Consider the following 17,493-nt stretch of genomic DNA (forward strand, 5'->3'; position numbering starts at 1 on the left):
AGCACGAGCTCAAGACCTCGGCTGACTAGCATAAAACCAAAAATAGCGCTTTTGACAATGCAAGAATAACAATTACTATGCAACCTCATTGATAACAGTTAGTATGTGCACCAGCTGCTCTGTGACGGCTTTTCTCAACCTCTCTTCAGGTGAGCTGGTCAGCAGGAAGAAGGTGCCCAAGAGGGACCTGCGGCGGGTCCCTAAATGAAGCAAATGTTGCTGTAAGTTGACTTGTCCCTCGAAGAACTGTCTGGAGATGGTAAGTGCAAAGAGCAGGGCCCTGATTCAGGGCCTTTTTGGTTAGAGAAGAAGTAGTAATGGCTCTTCACATTTTTGTAAGCTTTGGAAAATTTTAGAAGCATTTCTATTCTTTTTGACTGCCTATAGTTGAATGTTAGTTAGCCCTGGGCTACCAACGGGGAAATGGCAGCACAGAACAGGCCAGGGGCTCTCCCTGCCACTCAAATTTAATACTCGAGGACCCGTTCTCAGGCTTTTTCTAAGATCACTGGATCTCACCTCTTTAAGTTCTCAAAGCCTCTAGAGAAAAGCACAAGGTGCCCTGGGATCCTGCGAGTGTCCCTGCAGCAGATCTTTGGAAAAGCAGCAAGAAGTATTTGATTGCTGCAGTGCTTTATATAATCCAGCAACTAAATATCCATATGCAAAGGCATCTAGCCCACCCGTAACTGAAGAAGTGTTGTGGGGACCTGCTCAAGTCCACTAAGGCATCATTGACACCACTGCATCCCAACCACCCTTCTTCAGAAACCCCTGCAGGAAAAAACCTGGAGGAGCTACCTGGACCCTGGCACCATCCTCCACTCCCTCAGAGGGAAACCTCGGGACCAGAAGTGATTCAGCAGAAGACGATGCAGCACAGAATTGATTTGCTTGGCAGCAACCCCGTTGCAGGTCCACTAACGCTGCTGTACAACACCTCTTTCACTGATAATGAGTGAAGCCAAACCCCTTGCCTCTCAAGGAAGGGAGATACTAAACACGATGCAGTTTAGCATTGTTTTCTGAAGATAACATCCTAACCTAGCAAGTAGGAGTCATCCTTCATAACAGTAACTCACACCTCCATTCTTTCAGCCGCACTAACCAGAGTCTTCGTATTTCTCACGGTCTGGGAGCTGAATTCATCCAACTCTCGCCAGAGCAGGTCTTCGTGCCCCTTTAATGAAAGAAGAGGCAAGCGCTCAGACTACAAGCCTGATTCTTCAGTCTGTTGTGCATATTTCATGCCACTAAATAACTGTAGTGAAATCTGTGTTGTAAGCCAGTAAAAGCTATTTTGTGATGATGAGGGATCAGGCTCTGTAAAAGATACGCAGAAATTAAACAAGTAAAACAGAGCAAACAGCTCTGCCCTATCAAGGTAATTTATATCCCGTTAACCAGAAAAAAAACAGGCACAAGAGACATCTGGAAGTGAAAATTAACTAAAACCAGATTAACGACGTAAACAAGAGAGAAATACACCCTCCAGAACTGTGTAGCTGAGCCTGATGGATATCACAAGCTAGATTGCTAGGGGTTTTTATTTTTAAAGGAACACAACAAATCAGGGAGGAAATTTTCCATTTAAAGCTGTAACTACTTGAGTCAGAGATTTGTGGGAGCATAAAAGACAGAAGCACAGAGGAAAAAATCAGCTGCTAACAGCTCTAGATGTGTGCTTGGCCCAGAACTAATTGAAAAACAATAACCATTATTTGAGAATCATTTTTGTTGCCCAAATTCACAACTAATATTATTTACAATCTGCTGTATGACCACCTGCATATCTAACTGAATTAAAAAAATACATGCTCATATATAGACACATAAATAGTCATGAACAACTATTTGAAAAAAATTTGTGTAGAATATGCATTTTAAAAATGCCAGTTAAGTAAGTAATTTCTCCCCCTGTTGGAATATCATCTTGCACTGAGGACATTTGCTTCTGGTAGTGAAGGAATTTCTGAGTTTGGTGCATTTCCTTTAAATGTATGAGGCTGCACATGCTCCTAGCTGAAGAAAATCTGGCCACAGTTTTCACCTCATTGCTGACCTTGAAACCACTTTACTTATTCTCTTGCATATCTAGCTATGAAATCTTCATCCAAACTGCAGTGGGCTCTGCCATCTGTTTGATTCCCCTGCAGATATGGGCAGAGCAGTTTTATGATATTCTTTCATGTCTATAATAGAGAGTATTTTTATAAAGGTGACAAATGCTACTGCTTAAAAAAACAGAGGGATGATCATTTATTTTTTATTTTCAATGTTGGCAAAAATATCTTCATGGAGTTTTATTTGCTCATATTACCCTCAAAACCCACCAAAGCAAACATCTGCTAAAACAATGGTAAGCTAAGCAAAGCAGAAAGGATCAGGTTTTGGTTTATATACCATTATATGTTATGCACCAACAATGCTGCTTGCCAAATTCAGAGTCCACAACATTTCCAAGCACAAAAGTAATTTTCAAATCCCAGGCTAGGTTTGCAGTGCTGACAGATTAAAATGCTCTCTTTCTTTACTTAGAAGTTGACCCAATTTGACAGAAAAATCTTCAGGAGAAACTAATTGTAGAACCCTGTTTTATTTGATACTACTTTACCGACTACAGCAATGCTCTGAATGCTAGTGGTGTTATCCAGGTGCTAAAAAACGAATCCTGCATCAAAACATATCCCTGAAAGTTGTACCTGGTTCTCTCATTCCTGCATGGAAATGGTGAAGTTCTTTCCCTATGGTACCACCCCCGTGGTGCACCCACTGTGTGTCTTTTTTGTCCTGCTCCTGCACAGGAATAATATCCTGTCAGTAATTCGTAAGTATTATAGAGGCCCTTGCTGTGCTTCTGAAGTCACCAGAACCTAGTAAAAAAACAGTATATAATTTAGTTTGGCTTCATGTGACTTGTGCAGTGCATGTGGCTCCTTCCCTCACGTACGTTGTGCAACTGCCACATGACAACCTCCCCAAAGGCGGCCTGTGGGATAAAAGATCCTGCACGTGTCTGCAGGCTGGGCTGGGACTCGGAGGGGGCTGTAAAAATGCAAGGTGGGAGGAAAACAAAGCAAATTGCTTCCCTGAAATGGAAAAAGGTAAGAGACTGAGAGACTTACTTCATTTTCTAAAGCCTGTAGGTTCTCAGGCACCAAAGTGATCAATAAGAGACTTGCTGTGTTCTTCTTCCCCACGGGAGACATTCACACGAGTGTCACTGGGATGCCTGCAGTGACTCCCAGGGACTGATGGCACACTTTGCATCCCTTATCCATGAAGCCAGCATGATGGCAGGAAGACATGGGATGTTCTGGTGCTGATCTGCAACTCTTGAGCAGCAGGTCAGAAGCCCCAGGAGGAGCTGGACAGCATAGGGAGGTCTTCAGAGATCGTTTCCACAGTGCATTGTATCGCTGATGTTTATGCAGCTCCTTTTTTATGTTTCCTTTTGCTGTATGACACTGAGTATTGAATACAAGTAACTTTTACCTCATTAAAAATTCTTTCAAATGAGTCAATAAATGCTTTATCTCAGTTCCTAATATGGGTATATTTCTGTTGGTTGCCAGCAAAAAAAACCCCATTAACAAATACATACAATTCAGGACAAACAAGGAAAAGAACCATACATTTCAAAGGCAATCAGCTGTTACAAAACATTATCAGCATCAGCTATAATGTTAAAAAAGGAAAGCCCTAGTTGATCCTGTGTTAATTAAAAATCTGCATATCTACAGTCTAAGCCTGGTTCCAGCAGACCCAGCGTGAAGGGCCAGCAATGCCGGCAACCTTTGTGCCTCATGCGTCAGTGACAGCGGCACCGCGTCTTGCCTGCCGTGCTCCGTGCTGGGGACAATGGGACCATGGCACACGTTCGGGACCCGATCTCCTTGCCCCGACGCTTGTTGCTGATACTGCTGTTGGTTTCACCCGCAGAGCGGGCTGAGCAGGCAGCTAACACAGCAAGGGCCCAGGAGAGACTCTAAGGCAAGGACGAAAGGGGGTGACGATGCCCAAAAGCAAAAGGGGGAAGATGCCTGTAAGCAGTAGCCACCTTGGAGGGAAGATTTCAGAAAGCGAAGTGGAAGAGTCAGCCCCTCGGAGCTGCAGGGAGGGGAGGTAGCCTTGCGTTATCCACCAGTGCCCCATAAGGAGGAAGCGGGGGGCGTGAAGCAAGATGTCGGGGTGCCTTTCCCGTGCACCTCCTTGCCCTTCTGCTCTCAACTCCCTTTGCCTTCAGCTCGTCCTTTTGCTCCTGCTGCTTGAGCATATGGTGCTTTGTCTCCAGTGCCAGGGAGACTTTGCGAACAAGCTGCGTAAGCTTCTTGCATCCCTTGATCTGAGCCCATCTAGGGTGGGTGGCCAGCTTGGAGCACAGGCATCGGCACGGGCACGGCTGCAACGTAGCTGCAGGGTAGCTCAGGCAGAGAGCACGAGTAGAGTGCCCAGCTTAAAAGAACCTCCTGAGAGAAGGGCAGCCTTTCCCACTGAGGCTTCTCACAGCGTTTTCTCAGACATCTCTTTCATTCAAGATGTGACGCCTGCACCCGTTATCTAAGCTGGCCATGAGCCCAAGCAGTCCAGACCCTAGGAAGGGTAGGAGGGTGTGCTAGGGGCCTGACAGACAGCGCTTGTTATGGCTGGTAAGACTGACACAGATTGAGTCCCCCACTGTTTGCTGCTCCTCCGTTTGGAGGAACGGAGCTCCTCACACAATGGCTTAGGAAGTTGTCATATGGTTGTGGAGGAAACAAGGCTGCTCGCTGACGGAACCTGAGAAAGATAAGCAAAGGGTGTCTCCAGGAAACAGTGCTGAGATTGCTCTTCCAGAAGGAAGGGACGTGGGTGCAAAGCAAAAAATCCTCTTCAAGGGAAGAAGAGTTGCTCTCGTCCACCTCTCTCAGCTCATCCAAGAAACAAGCAGTGTCTGAGTGAGGAGTTCGCATCCGTTCCATTCCCCAGCATCACAGGGAAGGAGCCTGCTCCAGAAACAGCAGCTGGGCCTCTAAGCTGGAGCTGTATCTTTTGCCTGCTCATGTAACAGATACCTGTATGCAATATGCGACAGGCTGTCTTTAAAAATCAAGACCTCTGCCTTGACTGGCACTGAGGTGGGCACAAGATATGCTCTAAGTATCAGTCTTGTTTCTTTGGTTGGTTTAAGATTTATTGTCATTATACTTTTATCTGTAATTAATTGTTTCTTAAATGTTATTGCTTTATACAGCTTAATTCTATTTGCCAAAACATGCTGACTATTAAATTGTTGTAATTTTTTTCTCTTTTTATCACTAGTACGCTGTGGTGGGTTGACCCTGGCTGCATGCCAGGTGCCCACCAAAGCCACTCTCAACTGGATAGGGGAGAGAAAATACAACAAAAAGCTTGTGGGTCAAGATAAGGACAGGGAGAGATCACTCACCAGTTACCGTCACAGGTAAAACAGACTCAACTTGGGGAAAATTAATTTCATTTATTACCAATCAAATCAGAGTAGGATAATGAGAAATAAAACCAAATCTTAAAACACCTTCCCACCACCCCTCCCTTCTTCCCAGGCTGAAGTTCACTCCTGATTTTCTCTACCTCTTCCCCCCAAGCAGCACAGGGGGATGGGGAATGGGGGTTGGGGTCAGTTCATCACACATCTCTGCTGCTCCTTCCTCCTCAGGGGCAGGACTCCCCACACTCTTTCCCTGCTCTGGTGTGGGGTCCCTCCCATGGGAGACAGTCCTCCATGAACTTCTCCAGCGTGGGTCCTTCCCACGGGCTGCAGTCCTTTACGAACTGCTCTAGTGTGGGTCCCTTCCCCGGGCTGCAGTCCTTCAGGCACAGACGGCTCCAGCGTGGGTCCCCCACGGGGTCACAAGTCCTGCCAGAAAACCTGCTCCAGTGTGGGCTCCTCTCTCCACAGATCCGCAGGTCCTGCCAGGAGCCTGCTCCAGCGCGGGCTTCCCACGGGGTCACAGCCTCCTTCGGGCATCCCCCTGCTCCGGCGTAGGGTTCTCCACGGGCTGCAGGTGGAGATCTGCTCCCCCGTGGACCTCCCTGGGCTGCAGGGGGACAGCCTGCCTCACCATGGTCTTCCCCAGGGGCTGCAGGGGAATCTCTGCTCCGGCGCCTGGAGCATCTCCTCCCCCTCCTTCTTCACTGACCTGGGGGTCTGCAGGGTTGTTTCTCTTACATGTTCTCACTCCTCTCTTCTGGCTGCAATTGCGCACTTTGTTTGTTTTTTTTCCCCCCTCTTCTTAAACATGTTATCCCAGGGGGGCTACCACCATCACTGATGAGCTCGGCCTTGGCCAGCAGCGGGTCCGTCTTGGAGCCAGCTGGCATTGTCTCTGTCGGACAGAGGGGAAGCTTCTGGCAGCTTCTCGCAGAAGCCACCCATGTAGCCCCCGGCTGCTAGCAAAACCTTGGCACACAAACCCAATATATATGCTGTTGTAAAATAAATGGCTACTTTAAAAATCAATCCTCTTGTTTTCTGAAGGCATGAAGAGGATTCATTGTTTAGAGTAGGAGAAGGAAACCTAGGCACCACGTCAAGAGAAAACACATTGGCTCAAAATTCATGCAGTGTACCTCAAAGTTCCTTTCACTGTGTGCATGCTCTCATTTTGCCACCTTGAGCATGACTATTTATTGAAGAGGTCTTGGGCTGACCGTAGCCTCTGTGACTCTCTTCGCACTGTCCCCTATCCTCCTCTGTACTGTATAAAGTAAGGATTCTTCTGGGTCACCCAGGGTATCTTCTTTCATTCTCCCACCGGGAATCAGGTCCTGCCAGCTGTACACTTTCCATTGCAGTGTAAGTTCCACATCCTAACCTCCCTCGGCAGCATCCATGTTGTCCATCGTCCATCAGCTGTCTCACACCTGAGGTTTCCCAATCCTTCTATCCATAAGCTGAAGACATTCAGGAGTCCCTGAAAATACTGCACAATAAACAGACGGTTACACGTCAGTCAGGAGTCTGCATCTGTCACATAAGTGGATAGCTGCACCTGCATAACAGAAAAGCTGGAATTTGCTTGCTTGCCCCTACTTCTTATGTGAACACTTACAAACCTGCAATGACAAGAGGTAACTTCTGCCAGTGCTGGAGCATAGGCCAGGATCCCCAGTTCTGCCTGCAGTTGCTTCACGGCAGACTTAGGAGAAATCTAGTGAAAACAAATCACAGCACAGTCAAGAAAGGAAAAGGAGGAAAATGGAAACAGATTTGAATGCTGTGGTGTTCAAATTTTAAGGTGCAGCTCCACCACGCTTCTTGAGAGAAGCTAAATAACAGAAAATCATGGATGAGGGGGGCCTTACAGTTGCTTCTTAAGCCCTCACATTGATCTTTCCAGAAGAAGAAATGATCTAATTCTTCCCAAGGTAATTGTAAATTACCTACTGACCTTAAGAAAATGTCCAGGTGTTCCAGGGACACCAGGACAGAATCTGGTGCTGGTATTCAGAACTACAAAGAAAGAAAACAATTTAAAAAAGAGAAACCACAGAGTGTGACAAACCAATCTGAGCGACTTGGCAAATGTGCAGGGCTAATTGTCACTTTATTGCTAAAGATGAAGATTATAAAATTGTATGGCTCCATTTTTCTTGCTGTGTGTCAAAACTCATATCATCTGGAGATGTAATAATGCTTCTCCTGAAATAATATAGATATGCTCTTTGTGTATTTTTCTGCTTTCTGACTTCTTATCTTTTCCAAGTCCTCCACCCCTTCTCTGTAAATGCTGGTGATCTTAATTCATCCTGTTATGGTAGTTATACTTATTCACAAATGTATTTCTGTTCCACTCCCTTCAGAGAGGACGCTTTGCACAGCTTTAGAGTAATCAGAAAAGTCACCACAAGCCATCAGAAGTGCCTGCCTACAAAACAGCTAGAAATTGCCCTTTTAAACCAAGGCATCTGCTGAGAAATATGAAAAGTTATGAAAAGCATATTCGTGTCAACATTACTGATAAAAGCCAGATGTTACACGCCTGCTCTGAAGGGAAATGGGATAAAGGACATCCCTCCACCACACACTTCCTCCTGCGCCCACACAGTTGGTTGGATTTTGGGACAAAGGTGCTCAAGCTTTGGAAGTAAAGGTGCAAAACCCCAAGAATTTGATTGTCCCTGTAGCAAGGAACAATCCAGAGCCAAAGGAAGATCACAGCATGGCAGAGCCCTTGCTTTATCATCTAATAATTATTATAAAAAAGCACTAAAAGAAACATGACAACTGGATATATCTAGTTGCCATCTGGCTTCCAGGAGGACGAGAATGTAACCTCTACCTCAGTTTTGTTAACCTCTGTACCATTTCTGATCTTGTAACTGGTTAGTTTGTGTTGTTAGAGGTATAGAGTTCACTCCTTTTACCACTTTTTCTCTCCTAAAACTACTTCTTTTGATTCTTATTCCCTTGACATCTCTTTTTGGCCTAACATAAGCCAAAAGCCTCAATTTACTGAGCTTAATTCATAAAGCATGATGTGCATTCCTATAAAGCATCCTAAGACTTTCTTAAAAGGTCTAAGCAAGCTTCTTAGTATTACTACTTCTTCCTCTGTAAATATGTACTGCTTGCTCATCAGTTTGAGGTGGCACTGTGTTCTCAATACTGCAGATCCATCCCACAAGCCCTTTTTCCTGAATCGGTGCTGAATACGTGTTTCATCCTAACTCATACTTGTTGATCAACTGCTAAAGCTGATGTCTGTGCTTGTTCCCTTATGTCTGTGCTGCAGCAGACTGGATGTTCTTCATCGGTTGTTGTAAATGGGCATACCTTAGCTGACATCATCAACGCTACGTGTGCCTCCTTACAGGGTCTCTTCTGACAAATCATTCTCTGAGATTGGCTGTGTACCCCCCATGGCTTCCCTGGGGACATATAAAGCCTGAGGCTTCCTTAGAAAATACATTTTGGGTCTTGGGCCTGACAGCTTGGTCCCATTGATGCACCTGCCAAAAGTGTGCAGCTACGCAAGAGCTCTGCTTTCGTAGAACCAAATTACCATGTGGACGTGTTGGTGGGGCCTGTACGGAGCCACCTGAACTCACCCAAGACACATGAGCACAGCAAAATTATCACACTTTTATTTTTCCCTCTGCTTTCTGCCTTTTACTCTGCAATGGACTGACGCAGGCTGTAGGTCCTGCCAGCTGAGGACAGCCGCTGGCAGGCAACACAGAGAGGGAAGGAACAAGAGAAGGAGGAAAAAACCCTCAAACCTCTTCTCTCCAGGGAGGCTGAAGCGAGTGTGGGTTATAAGCCTGAATGCCAAATAAAGGACAGCAGAGGTTGCAGCCTTTACCTTCAACAGCACCCCAGGGAATCCAGGGAAGGCCAGAGTGGGCGTGAAGAGAAGAAAGCACCATATTTCATTATACCTGCTATAATTGCAGAAGGGTGTGAGGCCTTACCACACTTCGTACAATGGCTGTTTACATCTTTCTACCACTTTCCCCAGAAAGTTTCTATTTAACCATCAAATAACCAATGCCAGCTTCAGAAAGGATGGAAGTCCTCATTTTCACTTTCTACAACACAATGCTCTCCTGTCGTGGGATGAAGGAACTCCTTCCAGACTGATGCTCTGCAGACAGACTTATTAAGAAAGAGGATATTCCCCATGCATTATGAAAAAAAAAGGAGCTCCCAGGCACCGATTGTGAGAAGAATCCCCTGCAAACTGCTAGTGTTTTAAAGAAATATTTTGCAAATGACACAGCTAGGCAAAAATGTCCTGTTTTGAATAACTACAAGAATGTTCTCTCTGCGGGGAGATGTGAAGAGCATTATGTTCCCAACTTTGCAAACATGGATTACAGAACTGAAAATGTATTTTGCTTTAGAAAGACTTGCTTTGATTTTGTGCAAGAAATACTTGAAAATCTGCACTCCCAAATCCGCAAAAATATGGTAAAATAATTTTAAAAGGTAAACATGCTTCCAATGCACATTTGAAGGCTAGCAATTTTTTGGTAATTGCATTTAAGCCTAAAATGTTTGATGGCTTGGTGCTCTTGTCATATTTTAATGGTATTTGCTGTAACCAGGCAGATTTATGTCCAGCTCCGTTCAGACATTCTCATTTTTAATCCAAAATTTGCATCTACATCCAATAAAGTATATGCTGCTTGACTTTATGTCAAAAAGCAACTCAGCATTCCTCCAGAGACAGCCTCGGCAGGAGACTGTAGGTTCGAGTGGTGATAACATGGAGTCTCGGTTTCTCAGTTCTCAGGACATCACCCCTCTAGGGACTGACATTCGTGGAGGAAGGAACCGTATCTCCTGATGTGGACTTCTCTTCTTGCATCTCTGTTTTCTCTCTGGTTCTCTGGTGCAAGTTCTCTGGTGCAAAACCCTCTGAGTTTTAACAACATTGTAAAGGGAGGGCCTGTAGGCCTTTATGGAGTTTAAATCCCCAACACATCCTTGTGAGAAGACTCAGGGGCTGTATCTCAAATTAGGCACTACAAGACGGAGTGACCTAAAATCACGTGCTATGGGCAAAAAATGTGAGTCTTTGTCAAAATCAGCATCTACCAAAATAGCCACACATGCTTTCTGTTGGCTGGATATTTAAATTCCAGTTGATATTATATTTTGTTTCACACTTTCTTAAAAACACCTGAAGTGGAGGTGGGGGGGAAGTATAACCATAGCTACTGAAATAAATGGTTACTGTCCCCTGGCCAGTGACAGCAGCATTTATCTTTTCTACAGCCCATGTGTAAGGGGCAGGAAGAGAAGTGTCTCCTGCTCTTGCTTAGCTATTTTCTGTCAAAACTCTTACTGTAATTTTTGTACAGTGAATATTTATAACTGTTGTTAGTGTCAATATAATTTTTTGCAGTTACTGCACTTATTTACATTTTAATGGCCAAGTCAATAAAGATTTATACACCTGTCATCTCAATTTTCCACGGAAGTGGTGAATGCTTCAAAAAAACAGTATCTCCTGCCGAATACTCCCGCTCCAATCATCCTTTAAATGCCTTCATTGTTTCGGGAAATAGTAGGCTATCCATTAAAATAACAAACTCTTAAAGTCATAAGTCAAACACAGCAAAAGCTTGTGGCAGCCTTCACAGCAAAACTGCGTATTACAAAAGCACTTGCTTGGGGACCATTTTTTCTCTCTCTGTTTTTAAACACTGTCCCTTGAATGGTGAAGCCTGTTTTATCACTTTGTTATGTCTCAGCTGCACAAACTGCATTGTTTTTGTAGCTTGAGGAGATAGGCTGCTTAGCACTGACCTTGTTTCGATTTTAATGCAGTAAAAGGTATAGTTCAGAGCACTGCTTTGGGGGGGCGTGCACGCACATTGCTTAGGAGGGCCATGCTGTGCATACCCTCCTCCAAAACGTGAGCCACGGAAAGGAAAGCCTGAAAGCATTCCCTCCGCACCTTCTTGTGGGCTTCGTGCAGCAGTTCAGGCTACCAAGGTACATGTGCACACCCATTTTGGCCATGCTTTTCTTGAAGGCAGCCACACCACAAGCCCCTTTTATCCTCCCCACCCAGGGGAGGCTGGCGAGACCCACACCCCTGCTCTGCTGCCAGGGCTCTGCAGGATCAGCTCCCTTTCCGTTCCCAGACTAACACCGTTACTTCTCTGCTGTCCATCCCTTGCTGGATTTCGCGGTGGGCTGGTAGTTGCGGTGATGTTAACGAGAAGCAGGCTCTCTCCAGAGCTCTCTTCTCTCTCCAGGGTGTGTTGCCCAGCAGAGATGAGCCAGGTCTGTTCCAGCTGAAGGTTGGGGTCTGAAAGGCATACAGAAGTACGAGGTTTCTGGTCAGTTTAGGCTGGGGGGGGTTCAATGTCGGGGTTAGTTTTAGGACAGAGTTCAGACTCAAGGCTGAGGTGAAGACAAGGTTAGGGATCTGGCTCCAGCAGCTTCCCAGCTTCACGGCCTGCTCTTGTAAGGTAAAATTCACAAACCCTAGTGTCTCAGCCCCATCATGTGCACTAGAGCGGCCAAAGAGAGACCCGTCAGAGGTGCAGAGACGGAGGAGCCCTGGCCCTTCGGATGGGTTTGGTGCAGAGCTCTTGCTCTTAGCTACGGCCTGCCTCACCCGCGTTACACGGCGGAAAGCAAACCTGCGGTACTCGCCCTTGCTGTGGTCTCCAGATCCTCGCAGCCCGAACGCGAGCACAAATTTTCACCGTGACGCTGACAGACATTTTCTCCCCGTGCGGGCAATCCCCTGCCCAGCTCCGACGTTCCAGCCCCGTCTCCCCTGAGCGGGCCAAGTAATGCCTGTGACCGTCTCCACAGGAAAGGGGGGGCGGCCGGGGAGGGGCGGGGGGGAGTCTGTGTGTGACGATCTCAAAAATCTCAAGCTCTTCCCCACACACCCCGACACAGGCGAAGTTCCAGCCCGTTCCGCGGGGCTGACAGGAGCCCGCCGTTAACACCGGGTCGCCCCCCCCCGCCCCGCTCCCCTCAGCGGCGCCCCGCTCCCGCGGGCAGCGCTCCCTGGCGGCGGGGCGGGCGGGCGGCGGCGGCAGGCGGCGCGGTGGGTGAGGCGGGCCGAGGCCGAGGCCGCGGCCGAGGCGAGCGGCGCGGCGGGGCGAGCCGGGCGCTGAGCTCACCTCCCCCCGCCTCCCCTCCCTCCTCCCCTCCCTCCCTCCCTCCTCCTCCTCCTCCTCCTCCTCCTCCTCCTCCTCCTCCCGCGCCCAGCCTGCAGCCGGGATCTCAGTATTATGGCATCGAGGAGAATGGAGACCAAACCCGTGATAACGTGTCTGAAAACCCTCCTCATCATCTACTCCTTCGTCTTCTGGGTGAGTGCGGCGCGGCGCGGCTCGGACACCCACCCATCGACGGGCAGGGGCCCGGCACCCACCCACCCCCCCCCACTCGCGGTGGCCGTGGACCCACACCTGCCCGGGGCGGTCGGCGGGGCGGGTGGCGGCCGCCGGTGAGGGCTCCGCAGCGCGGCCCCGAACGGGATGTCACCGATGTGCCGTGCGGGGACGCAGCATACACACACGTATATATGAAATAATGCTGTGGTTTGGTTTTTTTTGTTTGTTTTTTTTTTTTAACCCCGGGCCCCCGCGGGGCAAAGTTGCAGGGGTCTCTCCCCCCGCTTGCCGCCGTGGCCGCCTCCGTTATCCACCCCGACCCCCCCCCCGGTGCCCGGGCGGGCTCTTACCTGGGCGCAGCGGGTGCTGACCCCCCACCGCCTGCCCGTGTCTCCGCCGCGCTGCGTTTCGTAACCCGGCTCCGGCTCCCGTAAACCATTTTTTATGACCCAGATACATTAATGGAGTTGCGGTGATTGACTGACGGGGGAGCCGGGTTTTTGAGGCGACCCCGGAGGCTGGAGGTTTTCGCATCGTCCTGGCCTGTTACTCAGCAGATCGCTGGCATGAGCAGCGCATTGTGGCGGCGATCTGCAGATTAAAGACCTTTTAATGGTACACGGTGACAACATCGGAGAACGGCCCCGCCGTGTGCTGTTAGAGACCGTAATCTGCACATCATTGATACAATACGCTGAAGCGAATTTGTCACTCCCTAGCAAGGGAAGCTGGCTGTGTCTTATCGTTTTAATAGCTTTATGCTGCGAGAAGTGCCCGTGAAACGGACTAACTCAAATTTTCATCATTCTGCTTAAAAAAAGAATTGCTTATTCATGGCAGCCTTTTACATCTTTATAGTGAACGCACGACTTTAACCGTTTCAACTTTATAGGCTTTTTTTTTTTAAAAGAAGCATGACCAAAAGTCATTTTGCTAATCCATGCTTACGGCAGTACCTCCACGTTATTGACACCCCCCCCTTCAGCACTTAACGTACCCCCCTTCTTTTTTAACAATTTTGGTGGTAACTGCAGCAGATGTGTCTGTCTGATGACTGAAATGGATAGGAAGCCGGAATAATCTGTTGTTTTTTTGTTGGCAAGTAGATCCTTCACGCTAGTCTCAAGGAGGTAGGTTGCTAAGTTTATACACTTACCACAATTTCAAGATTCATCCTTTCCAGTGCTCTGTTCTCAACGGATCTATAAGAAACCCCTCTTCTTCCCGTGATTAATGAGCAACTGCAGAAGCTCTGGTGAATTCATGGTTTCTCTTCAAATTGCGTCTTTTTTAAAAGTGACTGCTGTATCTGCTGTAGCCTGACTAAACAGAGGACTTAAATCGTCGTGCCCATCAAGCTAGCACATTTGATGAATGCTAATCTCATTAAAAAAGAGTGAATTGTAAATTGAGCCAAGCAGCTGGCTAAGGGCATTTGCGCTGTAGGCTGTCGTGCTGCCAGGCCAGGTTGACAGCTGGGACCTCGCAGTGTAAATAACACAGCTGAGCTCTGGTTTGGGCTACAGCAATGCGTCTGTGCTGGTGGGATGCTCTAGTGCAAATTCTTTTCCTCGGAACTGTGCCTGTCAGGCTCCTGTGTGTCCCAGTCTTCTCCAAAGGCATGGCCCAGTAATGTGGTTCTTCCAGTTACTTAACACCCAACAGCCGTCAGGGTGTTTGTTTGTCCTCCTCCTTGAGCCTGGAAAAGGAGGAAGAAAATAAGCGGTTGGAGGCAGAATCCTGCAACCATGAGCAAAAGAGAATTAATTTCTTTTCCATCGTGCTTGCTGTTGCACCTGGTTTCCCAAGGCACCAACCTAGGGAAACCTAGGCAGATCTCAATGGGAGAAGACAGCAAAGGGCTTGGTAAAGGTCCAGAGTAGTTAACGACAGATCCCGAGTCTTCGTCAGTTGTTCTTCCTTTTAGCACAGAAAAACAAAAACTAACTCACATTTTTGGCCCCTTTCTGGGCTTTGAATCGACACACGGAGTATAAATTGGAGCAAGGCTGCACCTATTGCCATGAGTAGAGCAGAAGCATGGTGTGCTTTGGCCGTACCCTCATTTTCTTTTTACAGGCAAGTCTGAGAGCTGAGGGATGCGTGGAGTTGTCTCAACGCCCCTCCGTTATTTTCTGGGGTGCTTTTAGTACTCTCACAAGCTGCTTGCTCCAGAGTCAGCGTAACTCAAATTCGGTTCCTGTGAATTCTCAGAGCTGAAAATATGGGAAGGATTCAACAGGAGAAACTATTTTAAAAATTTATTTTTTGGACTTAACTGAGTACCAGAAGGAAAACATGCCAGTGCCACAAATGGCTGGTTTGCAGAATTTTATTCTGACAGCTTACCCACGTTTTTTTGAGAGGTTGTAAGCTAATTTCTGAAGGCGAGAGCCCTGCGTTGCTTAGCTGCAGTTTGTACGGGTTTTTTCTAGCTGTGGGGATGGAGTTGCAGTATAACACAGGGAAGAAAGTGGTTCTGTGACAGGGAGGTGTGTGGTGGAAACCCTGCGGGTGTCTGGCCAGGTGGTTATGGATTGTGATGTGGGGGGACAGGGAAAGAAGATGCTTCTTTGAATCCAGTGAGCGGTTTTGAAACATCCAGAAGGACTTCTCTGTGTTTACATTGTTTGTAAAAGAAGAAAATCTTATGTACGCAGAATGTTCCTATCATGAGTGATTATTTGTCAGGGTTAAATATGAATTGCATTTGTATCAATGGCTGAGATGCATGTAGATGAAGGCTTTTAGTGTAAGCATTAAATGAGGCTCTACTGACTACATGGGAGCTGCAGGGCGGTAATGAAGAGACATGGTTCATTCAAATTTCATACTGTGTAGCTTGTTCCTTTCCAAATAGGTTTTATTTAATAGTATTTGTTATTTTGATAGCTTCCTCTCCTCCCCCTCACCATACTTCCCAACTTCTTTCCGTAAATGTATCAACATGGTAAAAAAATTCCATAAACAGAGATAACAAGCTTTTTATGTGCTCATATGTATTGTTATTCATAGTACACATTAAATGCCTAGGGTTACCGCTTTTGGTCCTTAAGGGACATAGTAATAAAAATTCAACAGCCATTTTTTTCCTAATCAGAATTCTGTACTGAATGCATCTGCTTTGGAACTAGTAGATTAAAAAAAGGCAATAAAAGCACTGCTTGGCTGTTAGCTATTTTTATTTTTTTCCTTTTGGGTATCATAAATTGCTTGCGTAGAAATCCGAGATATAACCTGTCTTGTTTTTAAGGGAAGATGAATTTTACATTAGAATTCAAAGTGAATTTTTTATAGGGGAATGAAACCTTTAAGCACCCCTCAGTACCTTATATTTATCTAGTTCTTAAGTGATCTTATGTCTTAAAATGTATGTATGCTTAATATTTCATTGTAGGCTTTGAAATCTATTTTGTTATCAAATGAACAGCCTGCTTCAATATGTTTTGGGAGGGAGCTTTAAGGGTGTATGCCCTGGTCCTTAAAGTTATAGGGCTGCAGAAAATGGGTTTCATCTTCCATGCAAAACTTGTCGTTGCCCCAAACAGGCACCGTAGCAAAGCGGTTAGCTTCTGATTTTTAGGCCCTGTGAGACACTTGGCACTCAAATGAGTGCTTTGTGCGTGCTGTCCTGCTGGTATGGGGCTTTCTTGCTGTTAATTAATGTAATAAAAGCGCATAAGTAGAGCTTCCATTCAGACATTTTTCCAAGGTGGGTCACTGATCTGAAAGGCATCTTCTGACCAAGATCGATGTTTTGGATACTAAATTAGGTTCTTAGAACTTGGCTTGTCTTTTGCTATGTGATGAAATCAGAACTAAGGTACCTATTTGCAATAGTAGTAGTTTAGTGTTCCAAGTTTTTATTGCTTGGAAAACAGACCTGTGCATCCTGGTACGACCCCTTGGAGGTTAGCAGGTGGCAGGAGAGCCGTGGACTGGAGTGTGGTGGGACAGGTAAGTGTCGCTTGGCTGTGAGGCCACAGCCGGCGCTGTGATTTTAGATCAGCTTGAAATTGCATGTTTCCATATCATTAATCTTCTTTTAGCCAGTTCGTCTGGTGGCCGCAGGTCAGAAGATGGCCCCTTGAAGGACGATGGGCTCGGGTCCCCTCTGGGGGTGGGCAGCTCCTGGTCCTCACGCCATAGCAGAGGTGGCCTTCGCCCACCATTTCGGGAGCTCACAAAGCCGGTTTCTGGGAAATGCCTGGGACAAAGAGCAAGCACCATGGCCTGCTCTGTAACACAGATTTATGGCTGAACTGCTGACCCGTCTTCAAATGCAGCCGTTCGAGCCGTGTGTTATAATATGGGATTAAATTTGCGTGTCCCTTTGAGTTACTAGTGGCATTCGTCATCTTTGCTACGAATGTCCAGCTGGGTTGCTGAAATTGCTGGTTTTCACCCCAGAACTTCTTTCCAGTGCTTATGCATTGTTTTCTGCATGTGTCTGGTCTTTTTAAAATCTCTTACTTACCATGCTTATGTTTTTTCTTTTAAATTTTGTTAATATCTATTAGAAGACAGTTTTAAAGGAAATATTTTGAGAAATGTTTTAGCTTTCCCACGTGGCTTAGACTGCTCTATCTTTTGGTGGTTCCATTGACTGCAAAGTCATCATTGCTATACTTTTAGAAAGAAATTTTATTATTCGTACGT

At 46.6% G+C, this 17,493-nt stretch overlaps 2 protein-coding genes across 8 annotated transcripts in view; one reads left to right on the forward strand and one right to left on the reverse strand.

The window, feature by feature from the left end:
* The window catches only part of LOC128144930 (uncharacterized), a 34,807-nt gene extending 20,384 nt beyond the window's left edge, over window positions 1–14,423 (reverse strand). For 5 of the 7 annotated variants that reach the window (XR_008236265.1, XM_052794376.1, XM_052794378.1 and 2 more), the window contains exons 1-4: window positions 13,185–13,704; window positions 7,413–7,474; window positions 6,837–6,944; window positions 1,109–1,180 (exon numbers count right to left, since the gene is read on the reverse strand). Coding sequence is in view for 5 of the 7 variants with exons in the window: in XM_052794376.1 (XP_052650336.1) it covers window positions 1,109–1,180; window positions 6,837–6,944; window positions 7,413–7,474; window positions 13,185–13,368 (426 nt within the window). In the remaining 2 variants the exon portion in view is untranslated. Of the gene's footprint in view, window positions 1–1,084; window positions 1,181–6,836; window positions 6,945–7,077; window positions 7,173–7,412; window positions 7,475–13,184; window positions 13,705–13,990 lie in introns of those variants that run through there. The other 2 variants (XR_008236266.1, XM_052794379.1) reach the window with 2 other exon arrangements.
* TSPAN7 (tetraspanin 7) overlaps window positions 12,661–17,493 on the forward strand; it is a 99,950-nt gene continuing 95,117 nt past the window's right edge. Inside the window, exon 1 of the mRNA XM_052794375.1 lies at window positions 12,661–12,810. Coding sequence (XP_052650335.1) covers window positions 12,730–12,810 — 81 coding nt within the window. The 5' untranslated portion in view covers window positions 12,661–12,729. The remainder of the gene's footprint in view (window positions 12,811–17,493) is intronic.

Source organism: Harpia harpyja, chromosome 8 (genome assembly GCF_026419915.1).
Source record: "Harpia harpyja isolate bHarHar1 chromosome 8, bHarHar1 primary haplotype, whole genome shotgun sequence".
Classification (NCBI taxonomy): Eukaryota; Metazoa; Chordata; class Aves; order Accipitriformes; family Accipitridae; genus Harpia; species Harpia harpyja.